General features: G+C 39.5%; 2 protein-coding genes and 1 non-coding gene across 3 annotated transcripts in view; 1 reads left to right on the top strand and 2 right to left on the bottom strand.

Annotated features, from left to right (window-relative positions):
- Positions 1-10,338, bottom strand: part of LOC103518805 (protein tweety) — a 24,428-nt gene extending 14,090 nt beyond the window's left edge. Inside the window, exons 1-5 of the mRNA XM_026830230.1 lie at positions 10,071-10,338; positions 9,311-9,482; positions 9,003-9,103; positions 8,536-8,774; positions 7,794-7,889 (exon numbers count right to left, since the gene is read on the bottom strand). Of these exons, the coding sequence (XP_026686031.1) occupies positions 7,794-7,889; positions 8,536-8,774; positions 9,003-9,103; positions 9,311-9,482; positions 10,071-10,211 (749 nt within the window). The 5' untranslated portion in view covers positions 10,212-10,338. The remainder of the gene's footprint in view (positions 1-7,793; positions 7,890-8,535; positions 8,775-9,002; positions 9,104-9,310; positions 9,483-10,070) is intronic.
- Positions 6,760-6,831, bottom strand: Trnas-uga. The gene has a single exon. It is a non-coding gene; the product is annotated as a tRNA-Ser (tRNA).
- A 7,279-nt stretch (positions 10,339-17,617) lies between the features above and the next one.
- Positions 17,618-18,666, top strand: LOC113471235 (putative nuclease HARBI1). The gene is made up of 2 exons (XM_026830221.1): positions 17,618-18,079; positions 18,281-18,666. Exons 1-2 carry the CDS (start codon positions 17,716-17,718, stop codon positions 18,664-18,666), a joined length of 750 nt encoding a protein of 249 aa, XP_026686022.1. The 5' UTR covers positions 17,618-17,715.
- Positions 18,667-18,964: the final 298 nt, after the last annotated feature.

The raw sequence follows: 18,964 nt of genomic DNA, 5'->3' as shown, positions 1-18,964 counted from the left end.
GGGGGGGGGGGGTATAAATAAATTGGGACAGTGAAGGAGATCAAGGGGGGGATTCAGGGGACAGCGGACAAGAATAAAATAGGGGATGAAAGTAGTGGGGAGATAGGGGAGGGAGAGAATTATGACCAGTGGACGAGACATAAAGGGGTTGGATGTTTTAGCGTGAGGGAAGGGACAGACGACACCGAAGCGAATACAATAGTCCGTCCCTTATACCTTTTTATTACTATTGTAATAATAAAGGAAGGACGGACTAATAGGGGATGAAAGTAGTGGGAGATAGGGGAGGGGGAGAATTATGACCAGTGGACGAGACATAAAGGGGTTGGAGGTTTTAGCGTGAGGGAAGCGGGTTTGCGTGGGTGGTAAGGGAGATGAAATATTATTTTGTGTGTTTTATTCGTGGGGAAAATTGCTACAAATCTCATTAGTGGAGCTCACACAGTTATAGTGTGTGTTGACAATTTGTAGCTTTTTTTTCAACTCTGTCCCTTGGGTCGTGTTCCCATTTAGGTTTTGGAAATTCCGAGAGACGATTTTTTTTTCTTTTTTTTAACAGGTATAAATTTCAAATTAGTTCCAAATGGTTTCACTACATTTCGTTGCTGTAAAAATTTGCTTCTAATAGTTCGCTGAACTGTAGAACTCAGAAAAAGGGCCCCTACAAGGCCCCTGCCGAATGTTGGGGCCCTACCTCGGTTGGGATTGAACCTACTACGCCAGGGTTGTCCAACCTTTGCGCACCCGAGGGCCACAAGAGGTCAAGGTAGAGAGTTGGCGGGCCGCAAAGTTAAAAATTCAACTCACAGGTGGGGCCTTCTACACGGGCCTTTGCGGGATTTCGCGGGCCGCAGAAATGAACTCGCGGGCCGCATGCGGCCCTTGGGCCGCGGGTTGGACAGCCCTGTACTACGCTACGCCTTCTTCCTGTTTATCAGGCCAGTGTCTTGACTAATTCACCACCTAATAGGTGCCTTTACCAGTCGGCCGGTCCTGATAGTTACAACGAAGGAAAAAATCAAATAAAATAAAATTGTTCACAAATCACACCCATTGTCGTTCGTCCATTTTTTTTCTCCTGTAGAATACATTGCTTATTCATCGCATCGTTCCAGGACCGTTCCTGTTAAAATAAATTAATGAACGGACTCTGGTCAGCTGTTTTTATTCTGAACTGGGGCAGAATAATATGTTGCTACAGAAAAGGGACGAAAAAGAGTTTTTATGTGTTTCTTGACAAAAATAACACAGGGTGTCTGTTCCCGGTCCCCGTGGCTCTCGGTGTGATTAATTTTGCTTTTTGATACTTTCTGTATGAACAAGAGGCCGTAAGATGACCTCACCTATCTTTTGAAGGAACGAAGTAAGTTGTAATTTTTAAACCAAAGTTTTTAGTTCTTCTTCTATGTCTGTCAGGCTACTTACATTGGACGGTAACGCGTCTGTCTCGAAAGTGCTAGGTTGTGGGTTCGATTCCCGCCTAGGGCTACATTACATTGAATTGGGACGTTTTTTCTGCCGAAATTCCCGTGTGCGGAGTCCAGTCTGTAGGACTATTGCACCCCCACCTAGGGCTAACTGATAAGGTTTGTTCTCGGAACGGCCATACAAGACATTGGAAAGACTACGTCTGATACAAACTGTATCAAGTCGGAGAGAGAGGGAAAGCTTGGAAAAAGTTTCATACATTTTCCCTCTTACTTTTTGATACTTTCTGTATGAACAAGAGGCCGTAAGATGACCTCACCTATCTTTTGAAGGAACGAAGTAAGTTGTAATTTTTAAACCGAAGTTTTTAGTTCCTCTTTTTATATAAATACCTATACATAGAAAACCTAAATGTAAAATTGTAAATTGTGTATAATGGTGTAACAATCACAATAAAATAAAATTGAATTGAATTGAATTCTTCTATGTCTGTCAGGCTAGTTACATTGGAGGGTAACGCGTCTGTCTCGAAAGTGCTAGGTTGTGGGTTCGATTCCCGCCTAGGGCTACATTACATTGAAATGGGACGTTTTTTTCTGCCGAAATTCCCGTGTGCGGAGTCCAGTCTGTAGGACTATTACACCCCCACCTAGGGCTAACTGATAAGGTTTGTTCTCGGAACGGCTCACATTGGAGGGTAACGCGTCTGTCTCGAAAGTGCTAGGTTGTGGGTTTGATTCCCGCCTAGGGCTACATTACATTGAAATGGGACGTTTTTTCTAACGAAATTCCCGTGTGCGGAGTCCAGTCTGTAGGACTATTGCACCCTCACCTAGGGCTAACTGATAAGGTTTGTTCTCGGAACGGCCATACAAGACATTGGAAAGACTACGTCTGATACAAACTGTATCAAGTCGGAGAGAGAGGGAAAGCTTGGAAAAAGTTTCATACATTTTCCCTCCTAGTTTATTGTCTTAAAAGTTTAACTTTGAAAGATAATTTCAGCAGAAATGTGATACTGAAACTCAAGCAGGAAAGCATTATTTCGGAATTTATATTTTTTTTTTCTTTTCTACAGTCCAGTGGTGTAGTAATTGGACTTCAATTTCCTATAAAGCCTTTGTTAGACAGAGGGGATAAAGGACAGTCGTATTGTACCAGAATAAACAAGTTTTATATTATTGTATTGCATCATTTTGTTTCGTTGTACCTACACTTTGTTATTATTACTACCTTTCAGGTATATGCAAAATGATTGCTATAGTGGTTCTCAAACTTTTTTTGGCCGCGGAGCACAAAGCAACTGCTGTAAACTCTACGGAGCACCCCCCCCCAACCCTTTAGGAATTTTGAAAAATAATTCGGAATGATTAGGAAATGTTCATTAGCGTACGGTCCGTACGGCTTGTTCCAATACTTCCCATTTGACTAAACATATTCGTGCGATTTTTTTATAATGCGGTAAGAAAAATGAAACTATGCGGAGTACCTGGAAGCTCTTCGCGGAGCACCTGAAAGCTCTTCGCGGAGCATTAGTGTTCCGCGGAGCACAGTTTGAGAACCACTGCTATAGGGGAAAATGTTACGTCTCCACGAATGATTGATGTTGAGCAGATTGCATATTTATTTAAATGAACGGCGGCCATAGGATTTAAATCCCATAATATGCAACTTTTACTTGAATTTGATTTGAATACCTTTAAGACCCTATGTTCTACCTACTCTGGCAACAGCGTGAACGTCAAGAGTTCGAAGAGCCACCCGGCACCCGGCCCTTATTAACATTAACACATTTTGAACACGAAATAAGAGAAGGTAAATACACTCTAAAACATTATGGAATACAAACCTCTACGTACTTGCACTTATCTCTTGTGTACTTGCACTTATCTCTACTTTAAAATGCCCCGAGTTCATCATTAACACAATTTACACAATCCAAAAAAAAATTCAAACAAGCGGGAAATCTTCATAACGAATATGTTTTATGGGTGAAAATTTCATTATCAGATCCCACCAGGGGGGAAGAGGGGAGCGAAAAAATAACAGAGAACCGGAGAAAACATTTTCGAGTTTCACAAAAATGATAATAAATTGGGAGAAGGCATTTTAAATTTTTAAAATTCACCCTGGAAAAAATGTAAATTGGGCCGCCGAGGCTTTTACTGTGCTTAGGGAGAAAAAAAGGCCGGGAAAAAAATGAAAAGTCCTTTTTTGAATAGTAAATAATAAAGTGAAGGCGACCTTTTGTGTTAGTTTGTGAAGTCAAAAAGCTTTATAATAATTGCCATCCTCTATGGCAGTAACGCATTCGTTATACCAGCAATAAATAAAAAGTCCCCCCAACTCCCTAGGCAACAAAGTACCCCCTCTGTTAGGGGATGGAACGGGACGTTTCGCGTAATAAAGGGGAACTTTTCAGTTAGGTACTTTTCGTCGTGTACTTGACTTCATTACCTATCATCAGATTGATCAGCTATCTTGGAATTTTTGACGTCCTGTGACTCAAGCGTGATCCGAAAGTTTAAATCGGTCCCAGCTTTGACTGACACAGGACAGGGCCGTCCCTCTCGTTGACTAACAGTCTTCTACAAGGGAAAGAAATGAAAAGAAAGAAGAAGATGAAAGAAATAGAGAAGAAGAAGAAGAAAAAAAGATAAAAATGAAGAAGAAATAACCTAAAATATCATCACCGTCTTTATCTTTCTCCTCCTCGGAATGAAAAGAATGCGAAGAAAGTGGGAAAATGGAGAGAGAGAGGGAGAGAGGGGATGGAGTGACGAAGTTCTGACCCATTTTTGAAAGGTCCCCCAGGACTCATAAATAAGGACTCATTCATCTGGGGACTGGTGAGTACACAATAACTGAAGCTTTTCGGATTTCTAATGGACTGAAAAGTCGAGGGGGTGAGAGTGTAGAGAGTTTCAAAGAGAAGGAGGAGGGGGAGAGGAAGAGAAAGAGGGAGATGAGGAGAAGAAAAAGAATGAGGAGTAAGGGGAGGATAAGAGACTTTAAAGGCGGAGGAGGTGGAGGAGGACTAGGAGGGAAAGGAGGAGGAGGAGAAGGAGGGAGAGGAAAAGGAGGAGAAAGAGAAAGAAGAGGAGAAGAAGGTGAAGAAGGAGGAGGAGAAAAAGGAAGCAAAGAAGGATAAATAAAAGAAGAGCAAGAAGAAGAAGAGGAATAAAGGAAGAGGAGAATAAGAAGGAGGAGGAGGAGACGTAAGAGGGATAAGAATCAGGAGACGAAGGAGAAAGACGAGAAAAGATTTTGGAAGCGAAAGTGGAGGAGAAGGAAAAGGACAAAAAGGAGGAGAAGAAAGAAGAGATTTGAAAGTGGAGGAGGAGGAGGAGGAAAAGGAGGAGGTAAAAACGAGGAAAAGCAAAATAACGACACTTTCAAGTTTCATGTTGATTGCAACGAAGTGATAAAAAGAAACAGAAAATAGAAGGAGATCTATTTTCTCTCTTTATTTTATTTTTTAGTCCAGCGAGAAAGGAGAAAAAAATGGGTCATAATTTCCACTGCTTTGGACTTTCCATTTTTTGACGTTCAATGTAGGTACATAGGTAGCTACTTGTGGCAAAATCCGAGGTACATTTCGAAAATGACCTCAAAAATCCTATAGGCACTCACTCGTCACCTAAGTATTTCGGTTTGTCAGTTTTGTCAGTCTAGTTACCTTGAAGGGTAAAGCGTCTGCCTTGCACGCGCTAGATCGCGGGTTCGATTCCGCCCCCCAATCTCTCTCTCTCTCGCTCTTTATAACTTTCTAGCTCTCGTGGTGGTGTTCATGAACTCCTCCTCCTCCTCTTCTTTCTTCTTCATCTTCTTCTCTTTATCAACAGTTATTTCAAACAAAAGAAATTGATAGGTCCTTTGCAAAGGGCATGTAAAATACATTCATCAAAATGAAAAAAAAAAACCTCTTCTCGTCCCTTTTGCCCAAAATGAAGAGATAAAAATATTTTCCATCCGCCGTATGAGGGAGAGAGAGAGAGAAAGAAAGAAAGAGAGAGAGAGAAAGAGAGAGAGATAGATAGATAGCGAGAGAAGAGAGAGAAGAGAGAGAGAAAAGGAGAGAGAGAGAGAGAGAGAGAGAGAGAGAGAGAGTAGGTACTATCTGAGAGTACATTTTTCCTTCTTTATTTTCGTAGCCACCATACAGGGTGGTATGGGTATCAAAAAATCGTTTAGAATTCATAGCACAGATGGTCATGGGTTCGACAATTCAATTCCCGTAGTAGACAAAAATTTGCACTGTTTCTATTGTTGTTGTTGTTGTTGTAGCAGAGGCAGCAGATCAGACAACATCTCCAACAGGTTCCAGGGTTGGAATGAGATCAAGAAAGGTGGCAGCCTGCATTGGGTTCTCCCAGAGGTCTATCGGGGTAAGGGTGGTTGGTTTAGCCGGGCAGTTAAAGAGGTGATTCGTGTCATGTGTTGTTCCGGCGCACAGTGGACATTCATCCCGGATGTTTGGGTCAAAGAAAAAATCTAAATAATTATGCATCATTTATGGTGAAGCTGAGACAATCTTGACATTTTTTTGTTGCTATCAGAACATAAATAATTGAATAAGGACCTCCTTCAACAATTCTGCCATTTATATACTTCTTCTCTTTTTTCCTCTGGTAAATGTAAATTAAGAAAAAATCTAAATAATTATGCATCATTTATGGTGAAGCTGAGACAATCTTGACATTTTTTTGTTGCTATCAGAACATAAATAATTCAATAAGGACCTCCTTCAACAATTCTGCCATTTATATACCTACTTCTTCTCTTTTTTCCTCTGGTAAATGTAAATGCAGTTTCTTTGTGTTATTATGTCACAACTTTGGTGCTCAAAGAAAAAATCTAAATAATTATGCATCATTTATGGTGAAGCTGAGACAATCTTGACATTTTTTTGTTGCTATCAGAACATAAATAATTAAATAAGGACCTCCTTCAACAATTCTGCCATTTATACTTCTTCTCTTTTTTCCTCCGGTAAATGTAAATGCAGTTTCTTTGTGTTATTATGTCACAACTTTGGTGCTCACTGCAGCATTTGTAGGATTTTCCCAATATCTCAATAATCCTAAAATAAAATCCAATGTTTACCTACGATGCTGGCACCGGTCGCTATGCGCATTTATATGTCATAGCTACTCATTTTCCTCACGAAGCTGAGTGGGCCCCGCAACATCCAGTCACGGAATCAATCATTTGCATGATATAAATTTCTTGAAGCATTTATATGTCATAGCTACTCATTTTCCTCACGAGGCTGAGTGGGCCCCGCAACATCCAGTCACGGAATCAATCATTTGCATGATATAAATTTCTTGACCCCGCCGGGAATCGAACCCGGGTCTCCCGCGTTCAAGGCGAGCGCAGTGACCACTACGCCATGGGAGCTGACCAATTGGAAAAATATTATTAACAAAAGGTCGATTCTTACGTAAAAAGTTGTGCCAAATCTGAGGTTAAAACTCCGAGAAAGTAACTTCAAAAGGTCGAAAATTCAATTTTTAATTGCCGTTCTAATGAAAAAGTTCAAAGAGCTGTGACGTTTTTCACATCAAAATGCGCAGAAACGCTTACGCACAAACAAACGAAGCGGGAGTCATGAATTATGACGTCATCGCCTACGGGAGTGTATGCCGTGGCGCCGGGAATCGAACCCGGGTCTCCCGCGTTCAAGGCGAGCGCAGTGACCACTACGCCATGGGAGCTGACCAATTGGAAAAATATTATAAAAGGTCGATTCTTACGTAAAAAGTTGTGCCAAATCTGAGGTTAAAACTCCGAGAAAGTAACTTCAAAAGGTCGAAAATTCAATTTTTAATTGCCGTTCTAATGAAAAAGTTCAAAGAGCTGTGACGTTTTTCACATCAAAATGTGCAGAAACGCTTACGCACAAACAAACGAAGCGGAAGTCATGAATTATGACGTCATCGCCTACGGGAGTGTATGCCGTGGCGTCAAACTTCAGGATTTACCGGTATTTTTTAAATCGATTTATCTCGGTATTTAGAAGTCGTAGAAGAAAAAGAAAAATTGCGTTGGTCCTCATTTTTTCCTGCTCTATGACTTTGAAACATCACCCAAGTAAGCACAACTGTTCTATTGACTTCTGGTTACCTATATGCTGATGGGAACTCCAATTCTACCGTCCTCATTTTTTCCTGCTCTATGACTTTGAAACATCACCCAAGTAAGCACAACTGTTCTATTGACTTCTGGTTACCTATATGCTGATTGGAACTCCAAATCTACCTACTTACATAGGTACCTAATATGTACGTACGAGTAGTATGTATATCTACTACAGGAGGAGTGTTGGAGTGGAAGGTACATACATATTTTATGTAACTTACGTGATGAGACAGCACCGGGAATGTCTATAGACTCCGAAGATTAACATGATACAGAACACTAGAAGAGTAATATACAATGCCATCGTAGCGGGATATCTGAAATCATAACAACAATTTAGTCATGTAAAAATCACAATATAGTCTAGCTTTAGAATTGATTATTTAATCAATAAAAAAGTTAGACATGCCATCGTAGCGGGATATCTGAAATCATAACAACAATTTAGTCATGTAAAAATCACAATATAGTCTAGCTTTAGAATTGATTATTTAACCAATAAAAAAGTTAGACATATTCTCCCAGATACAGATAGTTCAACAGATTGGTAAAGTTAAGCATAAGCATACTCACCGTATAGATTCTCCCAGATACAGATAGTTGAACAGATTGGTAAAGTTAAGCATAAGCATTCTCACCGTATAGATTCTCCCAGATACAGATAGTTGAACAGATTGGTAAAGTTAAGCATAAGCAAACTCACCGTATAGATTCTCCCAGATACAGAGAGTTGAACAGATTGGTAAAGTTAAGCATAAGCATACTCACCGTATAGATTCTCCCAGATACAGAGAGTTAAACAGATTGGTAAAGTTAAGCATAAGCAAACTCACCGTATAGATTCTCCCAGATACAGATAGTTGAACAGATTGGTAAAGTTAAGCATAAGCATACTCACAGTATAGATTCTCCCAGATACAGATAGTTGAACAGATTGGTAAAGTTAATCATAAGCATACTCACCGTATAGATTCTCCCAGATACAGATAGTTGAACAGATTGGTAAAGTTAAGCATATGGAGAGGGGTCTGTATCTCCTGGCATGCCTTCACAGCGCTGGTTGTGTTCCCCTGCATGTTGGCCAGGGAGGTGAGGAGAGATTTCCGAATCGTTTGGTTTCGTACAGGTTCCGAGAATACATCGTTTAATTCCGTCATCAATTGTTTGACCTTGATCTGAAGGGTGGTCTCGATGGTTAACGTCTGAGGAGAAAATGATATTTGGCAACTTACACAAAAAAGACTGGCAATAAATACAAAGCTCACCATGCTATCTAGAGAAGAGTGTTTAGCCAGGTCACATAAAAAGTCAGTAACAGGTACTAGTTGAAACCCCAAGTTCAAGTTTCCAAGAGGTTCCCCCCCCCCCTTGGGATATGATAAATATGTAATTAGGAGCTTGATAAGGGATTACAGAAGGATTTTTCTTACCTGGTTTCTAGCGCTTACAATATTCTCATCTATAGCTCTCAAGGATGAAATGGCAGAGTCCAAACCATTGTGTACATCATCATTACCATAAAGTGCAATACCTGTGAGTCATCAATACATTCAAATCAGTATAATATAAACAATTATAGGCTTAGTGTACTTTATAATCATCTTGGTGGATGTTCACATGTTTATGGTGCAATGGTCGAGAGTCAACAATAGTAATTTCAAGGAAACTTGATGTGTCACTGAAAAACTCCCCATTTATGTATAAAGAATTTTATCATGGATTATGATTTGACTTTTACCTAAGGTAGCTCCACACAGCACGGCAAATAGGAACAAGGACCACTTGAGTACAGTGATGGAATGTTTGGCACGGGGCTTTCTATCACAACATCGCGTGAGTAAATAGATGAGCAATATGAACAGGGTGAAGATGAGCCACAAGGCGGGAATCGAACCCAGGATACCGAGCGACTGAAACCAGAGAAGGAAATATTGACATAATTATCAAAGACACATATTAAGAAAAGAAGAAGACTGATTTGGGATCGAGTGTGTTAATAGTGTTGGGACCCAAAACTCCTGTATTGTACAATGATCTATGCATAGTCTCCAAACAGTATGTAGGTAGTAGCATGTCCCATGTGTCAGCATGGTAATAACGTTATTGATGTGATGTGCTCTTCTCAATCAATAACTAGAACTACATACATAGAGACGACCACTACATGGAGGAAATCTTTAATTTAGAAACTCTCTAAATTGGAACTGTCAATTGAAACAAAACACAAAACGCCACGCTAGGTTAGACAAGGCTCCATCACTATCTCATTGAATTAGAGACACATTTTGGTACTTTTTTAACGAGAAAAATAATAAAACATGTTTCTGCTGAAAATACGCAAATAAACCCCGCTAGGAATATTAAATTCATATTTCTTAATGGTCACACGGTCAGGTTCATTTCGGAAAACGATAATTCGCTTTGAGATGGAATTTCAAACCTCATCCGACTGGTTTGGTTAGTTTCAAACATTGGATGTAGATTGGTAAGTAACTCACCTCAATATAGACTTCACTCCGGGGGTCGAATGTGGAATTGACCAGCTGGAGCGACACATTGACATGAGGGAAACGATGGAATATAGTAGTAAGTACAGGGGGGCGGTATTGGTAATTGTTCCTCAACATAATACTCGTCATCTTGACACTAGAGGGGAGGTGCCTAGATGGAACCGACGGCTACGGGTTGAGTTGAGGACTCCTAGTCCGGGGGTCGCTACGGCTGAGATCGATACTCCTGAGGTGCTGCTGGGTCAACAGAAAGAGAACTTAATTATTTGCGTCTTACTCTAACCGAACTCTTCGGTAATGTGCGAGCAATTCTGGGGCCCTATGGGGCCTTTTAACACTCATGTTATTCTCCTTAACCTTATTCTTACAGTTTCTTCATTCGAATGGACTTTTCTTACATCCTGGATCCCCTTGCGGACGTTAAAAGCAGTGGCGGAGCAATTTCTGAGTACCTGGGAACTGATGAAACGGCCGTTTTGAGCGGTTTTAAGCGTTTTCCAGGTATTTTATTGTAAGATCCAGTATCATGAAACCTCTTGAGAACATTTTGTATGGTTCTTCGGGGAGCATTTAACTTCTGGGCAACGTAACGGGTACGTTACCCTCACCAATCAAAAACACGGCTTAGGTTACCTTCACAGCATCCAGATTTAAATCAAAACACTTGAACATATTCTCAAGCAATTTATCACATTGGGCAACGTAACGGGTACGTTACCCTCACCAATCAAAAACACGGCTTAGGTTACCTTCACAGCATCCAGATTTAAATCAAAACACTTAAAAGGGTCCTTGAACATATTCTCAAGCAATTTATCACAATGCAAAAAATTTCAACACGTAAAAGGGCTGGAACTTAACTGATTAGTTTTTGGGACAGAACTGGCTGGGCCTTATTTAGGTGGCCCCGTAGATGCCCTAATCTCAGTGAGGTCAAAAATGAACTGTGAAAACACTGAACATTGACTTCTGGAGTTCTGGTCTGGTCTGAAACTGGAAGTTAGATCAGATCTATGAGATGGTAGAGAACACGCAAGTTGCATATCAAACACAGCACATGCTTCGTTTTAGTGTTGGCTAATAATGGGAGGGGGGGCTTCCTTCCTGTCATGTGACTTTGCATTTATTTTGTGCCACTCTCCTTCTATTCAGTTTATTATGTAAATGAATGAATGAAGTGATCCAAGTATTCAATACTAGCAGGGGGGGCTTCCTTCCTGTCATGTGACTTTGCATTTATTTTGTGCCACTCTCCTTCTATTCAGTTTATTATGTAAATGAATGAATGAATGAAGTGATCCAAGTATTCAATACTAGCGCAATATAGTTTCATCTTGAACCGAAAAGAATAACAACAGCGGGCATCATCATTTTCAGCTCTTTGCGCCCCTACCGGCAAGCTCTACTAAACATAATGTTTCATCTTGAACCGAAAAGAATAACAACAGCGGGCATCATCATTTTCAGCTCTTTGCGCCCCTACCGGCAAGCTCTACTAAACATATGTAGATAATACCAACCTTACCGTCCTATCCTACCCGGGTAACAATAACAACACAATGCCTTTACAATACACTAGGTGTATAGAATAGGGTCTAAAGTCTAAGCAATGCCGAGGAACAGTTCAGACAGAAAAGTTTTCAAGATGAACAAAAATTTCCATGTGTCGAACCCAGAGAGGGACGTCAAAAAACTAAATGTCATCTGATAAAAGGAAGAAGAGAGGAAGGGAGGGATGTTTTTGCTTACAGTTTGTAAATGAAGCACTCCCTTGTTGAAACCCCGGGGCCTTGCTGAACTTTGAGCAGTGTAGCTAATAGAGTAACGGCTTGCTGCTGGCACTCTGTCAAGAAATGTTCCCGGAGTCAAAGCTAAGCTCCAGGGATATTATGATCCGCTGAACTTTGAGCAGTGTAGCTAATAGAGTAACGGCTTGCTGCTGGCACTCTGTCAAGAAATGTTCCCGGAGTCAAAGCTAAGCTCCGGGGATATTATGATCCTTTTATTTCTTTTTAAGAGGTTTGACAGAGGGAACTGTAACTGCTATGGTCTTATCGTCCCGAAATCGAAGAGAGAAGAAAGACAAGATAGGAGAAAGCCAGCCGTTCCGAGAACGAACATTATCCCATCAGGATAAAATCCGCCACGGGCGGGAATCGAACCCGCAGCCTAGCGCTTACAAGGCACACGCACTACCAACTAAGCTAACTAGGCTGGCTATTATGATCCTTGCTATTGCTATAATATTATAATGGATGAGATGAGAGTTCCATTATCAGAAGCCTTGTCCATGTCAAAAAATCGAAATAAAGGAAATGGTTTGTCTTCAGGAGTTGATTTGACCAAACTTATAAAGGAATCCAGTCGATGTCGATTGGCTGTAGTGTAGAGGTAGGAATTTACACTGACAATTTGACAAACATACCTACTGGACGAAATAAATTAAAAGGAGAAGGAAGGACCGAGGATTTCTTTAATATTAAAGTCAAAAGGAATGAAAGAAGAGAGACCTACTGGACGAAATAAATTAAAAGGAGAAGGAAGGACCGAGGATTTCTTTAATATTAAAGTCAAAAGGAATGAAAGAAGAGAGAGGAGGAGGGGAAGGGGAAGGGATAAAAGATACTAAAGATAGAAAATGGAAGGGCGAAAGAAAAATCTAAAACAAGCAAGTCTGAAGTGTATGTACATTGTACATAGGTACTTCAATATAATTAGCAGGATAACCTCGGAGGGAGGGAGAGAAAGAGAGGACAATGGAAGATAACATAGTGATTGTAATGTGAGAACAAAGCAAAGTGACAAATAGAGGAAGAGGAGGTAACAGAAAAGGAGAGATAAAGAAGTAGAATAATAGGGATAGAGAGAGATGAAAATACGGAGAGAGGTAGAGGTAAGCTTGAGGGATAGTTGACCCCAGCACATGTGTCCTAACCTCCTAACAATAGAACCATGGGCACATAGCCAGAATATTATGATGAAGCTTGTCACAAACCAGTGCCCATGCTTGCAGGCGAAATAAAATTTCAATATCATAATATCTAGTAGAAATACTTTATGCCAACTCGCTTTTTTGTTCGAAATGAAACCAGCTTCCCATTTGTCCGCACGAGACCGAGTGCACCTCGAAATAGCAGCATGTGATGTTTCGCGAGGACAGTCACTCATCCTGATATCAACCACGTGCGACAATATTCAACTCTAGAGAATTAGAGACCCATCACCAAATGATGCATTCAACATAGTAATATACATTGGTGACGGCTCTAGGCTACCACTGAATACCACACACCACGGCACTGCATTTTGTATATTTGTAGTAAAACACCATGCTTGAGTAGGTATTTATATCGTTTGTGTTATTGCATTTCTACTCCATGTCAACATGATATTATAATGTACATTTATAACAGATGACAGACGCTGACGGGCTTATACCAAGTTTTGAGCTCGGCACAATATCAAATTTTGAATTTCAAGTTCAGTGATATAATAACCAAGAGGGTCAAAGTACAATATCTCTCCAGTTGGGTTATCATACCAGTTTGTACAGAGAAAACATTGTTATCACGGACGGTCTGCACACAAACTGATAACACTAACCTTAGCTCTCCATCTCCATGCATCTCCCCCCGGATGTTCCATGATAAAACATAAATAATATTGTAAAAATGAAGAGGAGGTAACAGAAAAGGAGAGATAAAGAAGTAGAATAATAGGGATAGAGAGAGATGAAAATACGGAGAGAGGTAGAGGTAGCGCGTTTCAGAGATTTTTTTTAGCAACTTTCTTCTCACTTCCTCCTTAAATGTTTTCCTATATCCACCCTCTTATTTTACCTCGTTATGCTAATAGCATGACATTTTGTCTGTGACATTGTGACATTTTACCTATAACACCCAATTCTCTCTCTTTCTCACTCACTCATCAGATACCCTTGTGCAGATACACATCAACATGGTCAACAAGCCAGGATTATACTACCCCTCTCCCTAGCTCATCATGGGGGGTTACTGTAATGAACGTTGCATTTTTACCGGGTGTCCAGAAGTTATCGTATGAAAATTCATTTTTTAACCCCATATGTAGGTAGGCATATCACCCGTTTATGTTTGGTACGTTAACTTTTAGACACCCTGCATATACCTAATGTCGAGGTAGATTGCCAATGCCATTTCTCACGCGAATATTTACATTACATAAAAGAGATACCTAGGGGTGTAGGGAGGGGAAGTTGTACTCATAGTAAAATGAGGAGAGGGGGGGGGAGAGAGGAGGAGGGTAATGTCTTAGCCACAGGTAAGTATTTACATAGTAAAGTAAAGTAACTCATAATTATATAGGTAAGAGGTAATATCAGGATGGAGATGGTTTCCTTGATACTCGGCGGCAGGTAAAGGATGATTCATCATTACTCACCAGTAACCAGAAGGATTAAGTAATATATATATTTTTTTGAAAGATACTTCTTATTCATTTATTGATTAATTCTCATAGGTACAATTTATGATACATAAAAAAATAAATATTTTTGATGACACATAGGTACCTATAATTTTTCATTGTTTGATGTGAACAAAGTTACCCATAGCCTGATTTACTTTTTCAGTGTGTGCCAGGCTATGGTGTATGAATTGTTAATATTATTTGCGAAAAGTTGAAAAGTCGATGTTTAAAGTTGTCTTTTTTTATTTGCGAAAAGTTTTCTTTTTTCTTCTTCTTTTTTTTTCCTTTTTCTTATTTTAAAAGGTTAGGTATATTATTTGCGAAAAGTTGAAAAGTCGATGTTTAAAGTTGTCTTTTTTTATTTGCGAAAAGTTTTCTTTTTTCTTCTTCTTTTTTTTCCTTTTTCTTATTTTAAAAGGTTAGGTAATTATTGCAATCTTATTTTGTTCCTCAGTTAGCCATTTCTTTACTAATGTTCTTTTCCTTTCGAATATTTACATTACATAAAAGAGATACCTAGGGGTGTAGGGAGGGGAAGTTGTACTCATAGTAAAATGAGGAGAGGGGGGGGGGAGAGGAGGAGGGTAATGTCTTAGCCACAGGTAAGTATTTACATAGTAAAGTAAAGTAACTCATAATTATATAGGTAAAAGGTAATATCGGGATGGAGATGGTTTCCTTGATACTCGGCGGCAGGTAAAGGATGATTCATCAAATCATCATTACTTCAAAACAAATTTTGAAGATGTAACGAGATCTTTTCAAAAGCTGTACAACAAGTGTAAACAATTTAAAGTCCTTATTATCTTGATCCCCCCTAGGTATGACCGCCGCAACCTCAATTCTCACATCGTGAAGTTGAACAGCAAACTGAAACATCTCATCAAGACGTTTGAAAACTTTGATTTTATTGACCCCACCAACTTTGTCCAAATTCATCACTTCAATAGTGACGGTTTACACTTGAACCTAAAGGGCAAGAATATTGTATCGAGGAAAATTATCATTAAAATATTTGGTAGATTGTACAACAACAAAACCTACAACAACAAGTACAACAACTACAAGACAGGTCAACAACAACAGCAAAATGGTAATAGGTATCACAATAATGGTCAACGAAAATCGAGACTTAGTACACTGCCATACAGGGTACCATCATACAGAGAACCAATACAATGCTCTCATCAGAGTAGCCTACCCTGTCTGATACACGGAGATGCAATCCCCCCTCCTTTCACACACCACAACTTCCCCCCTTTACCCCTACATGTCGGCAGCCCAACCCCACCACCTCCCCCCTTTGTATCACAGTTTAACAATATTAACCCTTGGAACTTAGCTCCGATAAACAATATACCCATCCCACCCAGTAACCATTTGGCTTCACATGTACCTATAGTACCATCTTATCATGACATGCTTCCTCCTCCTCCTCCTCCCCCTCAATTCGGTCCCCCTTCTCAGTCCATGACTCCCACAGATTTCCAACCTCGAACACAATTCGCTCCCCCTCATCACATTGTTAACCATCATAACCCTGCTCAAAATTTTCACCAAGGGCCCTATTCCTCCATTTACTTTTTACTTGGCACTTTGACTTTCTACTTTTCGAATCAAAACTCAAAGTGAGAAGTAATATCGTTCCTCGAAACTTTGTGAAGGACTTTACTTTTTACTTTTTCTTTTTGAATGAACTGCCAAGTTGTTTACATTTTTTCCCGCCTTTTTGCTAGATTTAAAAGAAAAAATGAGATTTTTCACATGTTGATAATGTTTATGTATTTTTTCTGCTGTATGTAAATATTTTGATGTTTTACAATGGGTTCGCCCGTAAATATACGATTATATTATATTATATAGGAGAGCGGAGAGTGTGAATTGCAATACTGACGTTTAACCCTTTGAATCTCACAGCGGTGATGAGAAGACTTTTCCATTATACCAGCCTAGTTAGCTTGGAGAGTATACCCCGCCGGTCTTGTAAGGGCTAAGTCATAGGAACGGGATCCATTCCCGTCCGATAAGGTTCACTTTCGGAACGGCCAGCTTTTTCCTATGCTGTCCTCCTCTTCGATTTCTGGACGATAAGACCTCCGTTGTTACAGCTCCTATCAAGAAGAGCTGAATCCTCCTTGTTTAGATTGCAGCAATAGTTTGTGTCGGCCGAAGAGGAAACAGGTTAGGTCTATGGCAAAATAAAACAAAACGCAGTAAGGGTCTGTCACCCAAACAAAAGGTGCCTACCTACTACTTTTGCTTTTCTTACTTTTTAGTACCTACCTATGTCGAGAAGAGCTTTGCTTCATGATATTATGAAATGTCCCTAATCTCAAAATGAGTGCTTGCAGTCCATTTCAACTTGTGAGTTGTGACATCATAGAAAATTTCAGTTCTCCTGTCTGAAGGAGATACCAGAAATAATTAGGTAGGTATCCCTATTATAGAAATGCAGAGTATCAATACTCAATACTATAAAGAACAAAAAGCAGTGGTTTTTACTTACCAATAACCAATAGGATTCCAAACAAATACCAATAGGATATGTGTGGAACGTTTTCCGGAACGGAAGTAGTATTCGTTTTTCATACATCCCAAAAGTTAAAATGGACCTGCACAAAGTTACCGAGTATATGGTATTTCTCTTCAAGTATATGGTATATTCAATCAAGTATATGGCATTTCTCTTCATCATTAATCTTCTGGCTTCTAGATTTTCAATGAGTGCTTTTTTTTAAGTAGGTATCAGTTTAAGGGTTAGTGGGGTTTGATAATATCAACCATAGTATCCATCCCTTGGGTATAGACTATAGAGTCTAGCTGACTGGATTTCATCAAGGATTATAGGTAATTTGATTTCAAAATAAAATTATGACTGACTGGGTTATGTTAACATTTATAGGTAGGTAGTAAAATTTATACTTACATATGTAGTAGGTATAGTTATGTAGTTAATTGGGTAAATTACTTAGGTAACTTCCTAGAACTTTAGGGAAGCTATATTCAGGTAGGTAGGTACCTATGTTATGCAACAGAAGATATATTTTTTTTTTCAATTTAGCTGTTGATATGCCTTCGCTGGATGGGCCTTCAAGGGCAATACCATGCTGTGTCTGCAATTCATGGAATCTCAAAAAGCACAGTTTGTCGGGTTGTCCATGAGGTTGTTGAATGTGTTTGCAACCACATGTTCCAACAGGTTGTTCGTTGGCCGGACAATTGTGCGGATATTCCTACACAATTCTACAGAAAAGGTGGTTTCCCTTCAGTCTGTGGATGTATTGATGGTACAATGATAACTATTGATGCCCCTCCTGACACAATTGACAACGAAGGCAATGTGGTCAGGGGCTATGAGGAGCAATACGTCAACCGACATAATGATCATGCGATCAATGCAATGGCAATCTGTGGGCCAAACCTGGAGATCTATGCAGCTAATGCATCATGGCCTGGGAGTTGCCATGATTCAAGGGTACTAAGAAATTCTGCCATATATCAGAGATTTGAGATTGAAAATTGGCGACCCTTCCCGCAAGCACTCATCTTAGGTAAATTCTGATAAGCTTTTACTTAGATAGGAAAAAAAAAATAATAATAAAAAAATGAACTTTTCATGTTAACCCTTTACCTACAATATTACCTATATTGTAAGGAAACAATTTAAATATTAATAAACAAGATTAGTTTTTTCCCTGCATATTATTTTACACCTAGAGCAGAGGTACTCTAATCTTGGAATTCATTTACAGGTGATTCAGCATATCCTCTTAAAGAATGGCTTATCCCACCCTTGAATAGAAATCCGGACGATCCAATTGAACAAGCTTTGAATATGGCCCACAAAAGAACTAGAAGGCTGATAGAAAACTGCTTTGGGGTACTTAAGGAAAAATTTCCCTGTCTCAATCATCTGAGATTGAGGCCCCACTTTGCAGCCAAAGTAATTCTATGTGCTATGACATTTCACAACATTGCCATAACTGTAGACAGAGATGACAATCTAGTTATTGACATTGATGCACCTCTACTTCATCCTGAGGAGGATCTGGATGATCCAGATCCAGAAGCACTAGCAGAAAGACCAAACAATGCTGCAGAGAGGCAAATCATGCGCCTTAGGAATTTCTTCCGATAAGAATCCGGAATACCTACACAGTTCTCGAGAAGAAGTAAAATGAGTGGTTTTCATAAAATAAGCAAAAGCTTTTCCATGAGATATTTGAAACAAGTGCTTCAATCTCTATTCATAATAAATTATATTTCAAGCAAGGCCAATTTATTAGCTATGACCTCCTGACGTCTTGCCATTTTTATTCTGAAAAGAGATAAAAATCCATTTGAACAAGTACCTACCAAAATAAATGCTAGTACCTAGGTACTTAAGTAAATGTATAATGGACTGTGTTAGTAATGACTAAATTTTGGATCAAAAT

This window comes from Diaphorina citri, unplaced genomic scaffold, assembly GCF_000475195.1.
Source record: "Diaphorina citri unplaced genomic scaffold, Diaci psyllid genome assembly version 1.1 scaffold62, whole genome shotgun sequence".
Taxonomy (NCBI): domain Eukaryota; kingdom Metazoa; phylum Arthropoda; class Insecta; order Hemiptera; family Psyllidae; genus Diaphorina; species Diaphorina citri.
The sequence above is the reverse complement of the archived record's forward strand: the minus strand, read 5'-3'. Positions and strand labels throughout refer to the sequence as shown.